This window comes from Heptranchias perlo, chromosome 26, assembly GCF_035084215.1.
Source record: "Heptranchias perlo isolate sHepPer1 chromosome 26, sHepPer1.hap1, whole genome shotgun sequence".
Taxonomy (NCBI): domain Eukaryota; kingdom Metazoa; phylum Chordata; class Chondrichthyes; order Hexanchiformes; family Hexanchidae; genus Heptranchias; species Heptranchias perlo.
Window position 1 is genome coordinate 37,281,553 of NC_090350.1, and position 10,594 is coordinate 37,292,146.

At 42.9% G+C, this 10,594-nt stretch overlaps 1 protein-coding gene across 1 annotated transcript; it reads right to left on the reverse strand.

Annotated features, from left to right (window-relative positions):
- Window positions 1-4,910: 4,910 nt before the first annotated feature.
- On the reverse strand, window positions 4,911-10,594 carry LOC137342700 (CCN family member 2-like). Its single transcript, XM_068006819.1, has 5 exons — window positions 10,270-10,594; window positions 9,307-9,529; window positions 8,068-8,319; window positions 7,448-7,659; window positions 4,911-6,412 (listed from the first exon to the last, which is right to left on the reverse strand). Exons 1-5 carry the CDS (start codon window positions 10,330-10,332, stop codon window positions 6,113-6,115), a joined length of 1,050 nt encoding a protein of 349 aa, XP_067862920.1. The 5' UTR covers window positions 10,333-10,594; the 3' UTR covers window positions 4,911-6,112.

Sequence of the window (10,594 nt, forward strand, 5' to 3'; positions counted from 1 at the left end):
TGGTTGAGGGATAAATATTGGCCAGGACATTGGGGAGAACTCCCCTGCTCTTCTTCAAAATAGTCCTATGGGATCTTTTACATCCACTTGAGGGGGCAGACAGGGCCTCGATTTAATTTCTCATCCAAAAGACAGCACCTCCAATAGTGCAGCACTCCCTCAGTATTGCACTGGGGTGTCAGCCTAGATTTTGTGCTCAAGTCTCTGGAATGGGACTTTGAACTTACAACCTTTTAACTCAGAGGGAAGAGTGCTACCCACTGAGCCAAGGTGAACACCAGACTTAAAGCCCAGTAACATCTTTGTAGTGGGATAAAGGACGATTATTTTCTGCTGTTTAATTCACAAGACTATAACTTACACAAAACAGTGCACCTTTAAAGTATTAAGCTGTGTACCCTTACAGTACTATATACAAGATAAAGGATCAAAGATTGACGTTTTGCTCAAACAGAGCCGAAAAGCATAGAAGTAGGCCATTCAGCCACTCGAGCCTGTTCTGACATTCATTTAGATCATGGCTGATCTGTATCTTAACTCCATTTACCTGCCTTGGTTCTGTAACCTTTAAAAACCTTGCCTAACAAAAATCTATCAATCTCATTTTTGACATTTTCAATTAACTCCCAGTCTCAACAGATTTTTGGGGGAAGAGTGTTCCAGATTTCCACCATCCTTTGTGTGAAGAAGTGCTTCCTGACATCACCCCCTGAACAGCCTAGCTCTAATTTTAAGGTTATGCCCCCTTGCTCTGGACGCCCCCCACCAGAGGGGATGGTTTCTCTCTATCTACCCTATCAACTCCTTTAATCATCTTAAACACCTCAATTAGATCTCCCCTTAATCATCTATACTCAAGGGAATACAAGCCCAGTCTGTGCAACCTGTGCTCATAATGTAACCCTTTTAGCCCTGGTATCATTCTTGTGAATCTGCACTGCACCCCTTCAAAGGCCAATATTTTACGTCCAAGGTGCAGTGCCCAGAACCGATTGCAGTCTCTAAATGGGGTCTTACTTCTATAGAACACAACAGAATGGAAGTAATATTGAGGCAATAGGAGTATATTACATTGAAAGTTTAGCATTGCTTATGAAATCATTTCCACTTTGCACCAATGCTAAATTTGCAGTATAAGGGCTTAACCTGATTGCAGCAAAGCCTCATGGGATTCTCTGGAGGATAGCCTCACACTGCTCGAATCTGACATTGCATGGGGTGTAAATCCTGCACGGTGTCAAACCTGGTTCACCCAGAGTGCTCGGGGGGCGGGGCTGGGGTCCTTAAACCTGTCTGGAGATAAAAGCCAACATTCCATTAGCTCTTTAAATTATTTTTTTTACCTGTCCACTTTCCAGCTGGGTGGGACTGCGCTCACCTGGTTCCATTCTATCCAGTCATAGCCAGAGAATCACCTACAATGGCTTCTCTTCCCATTCTATTACCTCTGGAGACCTCCCTCCTATTCCTCATCGATATGCTGCCCCTCGGCGACATCATCCAAAAACACAACGTCAGATTCCACATGTACGCTGACGACACCCAGCTCTACCTCACCATCACTTCCCTCTACCCCTCCACTGTCATTTGTCACATTGCTTGTCCAAGTACTGGATAAGCAAAAATTTCCTCTAACTAAATATTGGGAAGACCAAAGCCATTGTCTTCGGTCCCCACCGCAATCTCCACTCCCTAGCCACTATTTAAGGCTGAACCAGACCTTTCACAACCTTGGCATCCTATTTGACCCTGAGATGAGCTTCCGACCACCTATCCGCTCCATCATCAAGATAAATATAGTGAAAAGCTGAGGCCCCATTACAGATGGGGGACAGCACTAATCACATCCTGCCAATTGGAATACACACCCATTATCCTTACTCTCTACCTCCTAACCAATTTCCTACCCATGTCAATAGGTTGCCTACAATTCCATGCACTCTCATTTTTGTTAAGTCTTTTATGTGGAATCTAATGGAATAACTTCTGGAAGTCCATAATAAAGAATACCCATAGACACTCCCTTATCTACCACATTTGTTACTGCCTCAAAAAATTCAACTAAGTTCATTGGACATGACTTATCCTTTACAAACTCTGATCAGTTCATGTTTGTCCAAGTGCTCAATCACTCTGTCCCTAATAATAGATTCTAGTAACTTCCCCACAACAGACATTAGACTAATGGGCTTATAATTCCCTAGTTTACCCTTCTTAAATAGAAGCCTTAATTGGCATCAAATTAGCTAATCACCACAAGTCTACAGGATACATTTAACCCTCTCATCATTTAATGTGTCTTATTCACAAGTCTGGTGACCAAAGCTGAACACAAGTGTGGTCTCATCAATGCTTCTTAGGTAATAAAATTTTAATTTGAACACTTGGTTTTGGTTTGTTTGGTTTTAGTATTTAAGCACACCCCACACCCCCCTTCTTATAAAAGGGGGGCCTAATACACACAAAAAAAAATGCTTCTTAGGGTATATTTATACTATATGAAGTTCAAATTCCACCAGGCTGCACCGTGCTTACATTGCTTGGGTCCTTTCTGGCTGGAAGAGGGCTCTGTGTTTGTGGCTAAAGCATTGGGTAGATCTCTCATCCAACAGTCAAAAAATGTAAATGTTTTGCAGCATAGGCAGAGTAGAGTCCTGCTCTCCAAAAGGCTTAAGTTAAGATCGGGCAGGTTTAAGGTCCCCCCCCCGAACACTCGGTGAACCAGGTTTGACACCGTGCTGGATTTACACCCCATGCAATGTCAGACTCAAGCAGTGTGAGACTGTCCTCCAGAGAATCCCACGAGGCTTTGCTGCAGTCAGGTTAGGCCCTGATACAGCGAATTTAGCATTGGCGCAAAGTGGAAATGATTTCACAAGCAATGCTAAACTTGCAATGTAATATACTCCTAGAGTCTTAATATTACTTCCATTCTGTTGCGTTCTATGGATCTACTTACACATACTAATATGCCTTGGCAATTGATATTACACAATATAACAACACTAACCTGGGCACTGATATGTTCCCCACCTTATGCAATGTACAACTACTTGCAATTTTTAGCAGTGATATACATTGCTTTATGTTTCTCAATATTCAAGGCCATGTTATTTTTACAGCCAATTAAGTACTATTGAAGTGTAGTCACTGGTGTAATGTAGGAAATGTGGCAGCCAATTTGCGCACAGCAAGGTCCCACATACAGCAATGAAATAAATGGCCAGATCATCTGTTTTAGGTGTTGTTTGTGGTACAAGTTAAGTGCACCCACGTGATAGGAATAAATAATATTGATTAACTGATTGGCAATTGCCTATTTAACATTTGTATTTTTCTAGGACTTTGCAGAGAAATGTTTGTAAGAACAAGGGGCTCTGTTTACCAGCGTTCCAGATTACTTTGCTTAAAAGGTCCCATTTCAATTCATGGAGAGTGAGTGGTTTCTGTAGAAGTGACATTTGTGTTGGGCATGAGGAAAAAAACATCTGACATGAACACAAATCCAAACACTGCTCCTTTAAGGATCGAGAGTGAGTCTGAGTCAGAAGGCCTTGGGTTGAAGCCTCACTCCAGAGGTTTAAGCACCCAATCTAGACTAACACTTCAGTGAGAGAGTGCTACACTTTTGGAGGTGCTGTTTTTCAGGCAAAAAGTTAAGCCAAAGCCCCATCTACCCTCTCATCCCATTGCACTGTTTGAAGATGAGCAGGAGAGTTCTCCTGGTGTCCTGGCCAACAATTATCACTCAACCAATCTCACTGAAACAGATTGGGGTAGAAATTAACGGGACCAGACTCACCTTGCAAGCACCAGAACAGAGAGGCCTGAGACCATCCCAAGCTTGGGCCTCAGGCCGCATTTACATCTTTGGGTGAGCTGCTGGTGTCTGTCGCGCCTCCACAGGCTGCTCGTCCCACGAGAGAAAACAATTTCTGGCTGCCAGCGCGGTCTTCAGGTAAATTCCGGGAAGTCGGTGGGGGAGGTCAGGGAGAAACGTCTATTCCTCCTGGACACCAGGAGAACTCTCCTGCTCGTCTTCAAATAGTGCCATGGGATGAGAGGGTAGATGGGGCTTTGGCTCAACTTCTTGCCTGAAAGACAGCACCTCCGAAAGTGTGGCACTCCCTCACTGAAGTGTTGGCCTAGATTAGGTGCTTCTACTCCTCCTGGATCCACAGAAAGGACTTTTAAAATAAAAAATTACTCGGACTTGATCACAGAGGCCGCTGAAGAATTCCGAGCGATGCAAGCCCGAACCTACCCTGCCCATCAGGAACACATTTTGTACAGGGGTCCTTCAACTGGGACGCTTAAAAAATTGTCCCTGTATATTTAACAGTGGGACCACACCTGTGCAGACTGGGCGCAGGCTGTCCCAATGCTAAACTGGTATCATTTGTGCCTGAAAAACGGTCATAATGCATATCAATTTCTGCCCCATTATCTGGTCATTTAGCTTACTACTAAAGTGTTATATAAATGCAAGATTGTACCTTAAGGATCTGGAGTGAGTGTGAATTGTAACACTGGTCTCAAATTTATAGCTGAAAAAAACTTGACATTCTATTTATAGCCTTTATATTGAGGTCGCTAATAGATGTTATGACAAAGTAGGGATCCCACAATCAATATCTATGGGACACCGCTGGTCACAGCTGCCTAATTAGACTATAAACATTGCAAATCACCCCATTTCCCATTATCTTGTTAATTAATATTCCTGTTTGTCACCGTGCATGCCATCTTCATATTGAACACTATGCTCAGTGTTTGGCAGAAAGTTCCTTATATGGCAAAGTGCTGTCACTTGTATATATTGACCCTCACCCCACCCCACCCTCTTCAACACCATCATTACCCATTCATAAAAACTGGGAGTACTCTGGGTCAAGAAAAAGAACAAACCATTTGTATAAAAAATAGAATTTTTATTATTATTCTAAAGTGCAACAAATATTTACTTCTTTTCCAACCTTACAGAAACAGCTTCTATAAAAAAAGGACTACAATTCAAAACAGTAAGTGTTTGTGATAATATAAATTATAGTATAAAACTGTACATTTATATTTACAGTATTTACACTAATCATATGATTATGACATTGCAATCTTAAAATAATGGTTTCTTGAGAGATGACATTTTGGAATTCACGAGACAGATTCCATCGTATGGTGTCCCAGCTGGTTCATAATTTAAAAGGATCTAAACTGAAACAGATTCAACGTAAAGTTCTTAACAATGACTCCAACTGGTTCACTAACGCACTGCTCTGCACAGTAAAACCCATCTATGACGATCACCTCAGGGACTAATGTCAGTGGTCTTTGATTTTATGAATGTGAGCTAGAGGAGGGGGGGAAGGGTAAGCCTCAGTCACTGACTGCACATATTGGACAATCATGGGTAATACATCCACCATTTTCCGTTATGTACCACAGCAGGCAAGGCTCACCATCAATAGCACAGCTTTGTAAAATTGGTCCTCTGGTCTCACAATGCTTGCTGAAGTCAGAACTGTTCATTCATTATTAGGACTTACGACACATGAGCCTCGTCACTGCACTGTGCGATATTAGTGTACAATGCTTAACAGATATGGTATGAAATTACTTTGTCCAATAGCTCCTAGTAGTTTGGGTCAGGCAATTTACATCAACAGAATGGATACCAGTTCTTTACTCTTTCAGTTCAGATTCAGATGCTGTCGGATAATTGCTCAAGTACAGCTTCAGCATTACAACTGCAGTTTATATTCCAAAAATGTAACACTGCACAATGCAGGCTACAGAAGGGAGGAATTCAGAAACAATCAAGATTGGGAACATTTTTCACAATTTGGATCAATTCAAATCAGGTGAAACTTCAAAGCTCAAGTCTGCTTCTTTGGTGCAAAAACTTGTCTTCAACAAGACCACGTTTTCAAACAATTTTGATTTTCACACAAGGTTAATGATCATAACAACGTATTATGGATAAAAAGGGCTTGTATATATTCATCTCTCCTTGTGAACCGAGAAAAAGTATTCTAATCACTGCAAATATCATTTGACTCTAGAAGATGTTTATACAGGGCTCTTATAGCCAGTCAATAATAAGAGGTCGCTGCTTTTATGCAGCATAGTCGCCAATCATTCTCTTGTAATACGTCGACAGAAATATGTCATTGTCGGAGGGGCAATCATAGTGACACGAACAGGTCTTGATAAACATCATCTTCTTCTTGATGAGGTCTCCCTCTGGACATTTGAACTCTACGCGTAGGGTGGTGGTGGAGTGGGGGGTGCAGCACCTGCCGTCGGTGCAGACTCCACAGAACTTGGGCCGATAGGATCTCATGCTGGTACAGCCAGAAAACTCAAATTTCATCGACTTGGATGGCTTTGGAGTGCGGACACACTTTTTGCCTTTCTGCGAAGCAAGAATGAGTAAGAAAAAATTAGAAATAGCCGGGAAACTTTTTATAGGGACGTTAACAAGGCAATACCAGTTGGTTCATTTGAAGACAGTGAATGCTACATCCATTTTTCTTTTAAAAAAAATATATCTTTCCCCTTTCTCTCCTGAAAGCACTGACTCCCGGCTGGGGTACGAGTTCACCAACTGTGCCCTAGTACCTCATCCAAATGGTTGCTCTTCGGGTGTGAGCTGATTTTTCACCTCCACAACCTGGGAACACGGAGGTCAAATGTCGTTCCACAACTGCAGCACTGGCTGAGAACGATTAACTCAGCACGACCTGGGATCTAACCTGGCACCGTCCTGATTTGTGTGGTTCAGCACCACATCAGTTGGTGCATTTTACTGAGTTACTAGAGTGTTAGAACTCAGCAGTCATCATATTTTTGCAGAGGACTTAGTATTTGATTCTAGAGGTAATCATGTAAAAACTAAAACAAGTCATTGAAGCTTAGTGCAGGGAATAAATCACATACAAGTAACTGGTAGTTCCCTCCCTAGCCTCAGGTCCAATTGTTGCACTATCACTGCCACTCCAGATGAGATCAGGTATCTCAGCACAGATCAGGAACAGACCTGGGACCTTCCAGGTCTGTATGGCTGAGCGCCATATCAGGTGGCAATTTTCTGAGTGAGAGGGGAGCCAAAACACCAGCTCTAAATCTCTACGTGAAATTGTATTAGTATTTAAGTGTATCAGCGGTTTCTATGAAATCTGTAATGATTAAAACATCGACACTGGTAAAAACAGAGGATATTCCTCTGTCACAGCAGGATAAGATGAGCTGTTACATAGAACATAGAGCACAGAAACAGGCCATTTGGCCCAACAGGTCCATGCTGGTATTTATGCTCCAGACGAGCTTCCTCCCTCCCTGCTTCATCTAACCCGGTCAGCATATCCCTTTATTTCTTTCTACCTCATGCGTTTATCTAGCTTCCCCTTAGATGTTACACTGGAATGATTTATTTTGAGGAGCTTAATACCTTGATACTTTTCTCGAGACGAGCGTTACACGGCCGGACCATGCAGAGCCTGCTTTGTTTCTCCAGGCGACATTTCTTGTTGTCGTTAGTCACCCTGGTGGAAAGTCCCATTCCGCAAGTCTTTGAGCAGGCACTCCAGTCCGTGGTTTGGACAATACAGTTGTCACGGACCTGACTTGAATCAGGCCCAAAAATAGCTTCTTGTCTGTAAACTGAAATTTTAAAAAAAGCATTATAAGTAAGAAAAACTCTATGTACTGATTTCATAATGTCGGACAATAAAAATACATTAATAGATTGTCGTAAGAAAAGATTTTTGCACCTGTAAAAATGTAAAATTACTCAATACAAGATCTATAAGTTAATTTATTTTCTTACATTAATCACTCTAATTAGCTGGTTGCCTGATTAATTTTACTAATGCAATATCAGTAAAGAACATTCTAGAAGGTTTCCTATCCTTGGCTGCTCCAGTTTTTTTCCAAATCTGCTGAGCTTGCTCAATAAATATCTGTGGTCTCGCTAAGGGACTACATTTCCATGACACAGTGTGGCAAGTGAAGATGCTCAGTTGATTAATGATAATCCCGTTTCGGAGCCCAGCAAGGATTAACCCTTACCTGCCATGGCAGCATTGAAGACGGAGTGATCTCGAGGCTTGCCGCACACCCACTCCTCACAGCACTTTCCAGGGATCTTAACCCGTTTGGGGGCTGGACAATCTGGGCTTGGCAGGCGCACGTCATCAGTACAGAAAGGGACACAGCCAATTGCTCCGTCCATGCAGGTGCACTGGTATTTACAGCTGGGCTGGAATGTCTCCCCACTCCTGTATAGCATTCCTCCCAAGTCACAGGTAGCTCCCTCCCTGGCTAAAAGACATAAAACCCAAGAATTAAAAGATGAACTCTTTAAAAAAAAAACATTTCTGATGAAAGGTCATCGACCTGAAACCTTAACTCTTGTTTCTCTCTCCAAAAGGTCCTGCTGAGTGTTTCCAGCATTTTCAGTTTTTATTATTCATTCCTATTACAGTTGAATCCCAAATCAATATCAGTCTGTTTCTTGCAATGTTCTGACGAATGATCATAAGATCTGAGATGTTAACCCTACCTTCCTCTCCCCACAGTGACTGCCTGACCTGCTGAGTGTTTCCAGCATTTTATTTTTGGTTTTTTATTTAATGGATTGTGACACTGCTGACAACATTGGCTCAGTGGATAGCATGCTCACCTCGGAGTCAGAAGGTCATGGGTCAAGTCCCACTCCAGACACATGAGCACATAATCCAGGTTGACACTGAAAACAATTACAGGGCTATGGGGAAAGAACAAGGGAGTGGGACTAATTGGATAGCTCTTTCAAAGTGGTGTTCACAGACCCGATGGGCCAAATGGTCTCCTCCTGTGCTGTCCCATACTATGGTACTTCAGTGCAGTACTGAGGGAATGCAGCACTGTCGGAGGGTGCCACCTTTCAGTTGAGAGGTTAAACTGAGGCCCCATCTGCCCTCTCAGGTGGACGTAAAAGATCCCATGGCACTATTCGAACAAGAGAACGCTGTCCTGGTGAGTATTCATCCCTCAATCAACATTGCTAAAACAGATTATCTGGTCATTACCACATTGCTGTTTGTGGGATCTTGCTGTGTGCAAATTGGCTGCTGCATTTCCTACATTACAACAGTGACTACACTTGAAAAGTACCTCATTGGCTGGAAAGTGATGTGGGACCTTCCTGAGGTTATGCAAGGCGCCATATTAATGCAAGCCCTTTCTTTCTAACAGGACAATGCAACAAACAGCACTATGGTCTATCCCCCTCTTTTAGTCACGCTGCGAGATCCAGGAGTGGCTTACCCAAGCAGATGCCTGATTGCTTGTTCGTGTGCGTGGACAGGTCGCAGTAAAGCCCCTTGTGTTGGTCGCACGGCTGTTTGGGGCTGCACACGTCGCCCAGCTGCCGGGCGCAGACCTTGCAACAGCCGCAGCCGTCAGTCAGCAGGCTGACCCCGGCGGGGCAGCGTACGGGCCCCGGGGAGCAACGGCAGGGGAACAGGCACTCGTCAGCCCCCTCTCCAGTCTGAATAGAAACATTAAAAAAAAACACATACACATTAAAACGGGCATCCTGCAAACACCAGGCAATGAAACAACAGCATGGAGAAACAATCTTTCACCTCTCACTTTATTATACTTTAAAATCGAGATGAATTTGAAATATATTTCAGTAGAATCAACAGAAGTGGATCTGGGAACATATTTCTGTACAGAATTCTAGGAGGGGAACTATTAAACACACTTACATTCAAATGAAGCATTTCTGCCCTTTGTACATTTAATGATATGCATTTAGTGATTGTTTTTAAATATCTTTGTAAGAAATTTGCAAATTCGTCTATTTCAGGTGATTTTTTTTTACAATTTACTTGTTTCCACCGTATCTTTAACCCATTAAACCCCCGATGAAACTTACACAATTCACCCAGAGTACCAGTAAGTAGTGTTTACCTTTTTTTTTGACAGTAAGTAAAAATGATACCATTTTACCGCCAATGCAAACTAAACATCTGAGTTATAGTAAAATCTGATCAACTTAATCCGAGTTTTCAACTTCCCTAAACGCCTACAATCTACTTTTAAACAAACACACGAGGTGATATAAAAGTGTTGGGGGGTGGTGGGATTGGATGGGGGATGATCTGGCCCACTGGTCCAAATTAATAAGAAGCTTCCCCCCATGGCCGATCAACCGGGGCTTGCACGAACACCCGAGGTCTTAGTGAGAATCCTGCACAGCGTTAAAATAAAAAGTGAACATACCCAAGAAAGGGCGAAGATCAGCACCAAACACCGGGCCACCGTCGCTTCAACCTCACCAGACATATTGCCGATGATTATTTTTTTTACTCCAAGTAACCGAGCGCTTCAGATTTCTTCAACTGACCGAGCTATTTTCAACTGAGCTCTTGCAACTCTGCTGAAAGTCGGGGCAGCGCCTCTTTAAATAGCCGCAGAGAGGGCGGGTCACCCGCCTGAATGACATTCCAGAGCGGCCAGATGTGTACAAATTCCTCTCGAAATGCTTCCCATTCCTGATTTCCAAAGTGGTTTCAGATCGACCCGCTGACAGATCCGACCTGAGAAT

What these genes read in the sequence shown, in the direction of transcription:
- LOC137342700 (XM_068006819.1), bottom strand. Translation starts at nt 10,332, where the DNA reads ATGTCTGGTGAGGTTGAAGCGACGGTGGCCCGGTGTTTGGTGCTGATC. An exon ending in TGATCTTCGCCCTTTCTTGG is followed by an intron (nt 9,530 to 10,269) that starts GTATGTTCACTT and finishes GTTTCTATTCAG; the next exon opens with ACTGGAGAGGGGGCTGACGA. An exon ending in CTTCAATGCTGCCATGGCAG is followed by an intron (nt 7,660 to 8,067) that starts GTAAGGGTTAAT and finishes TTAAAATTTCAG; the next exon opens with TTTACAGACAAGAAGCTATT.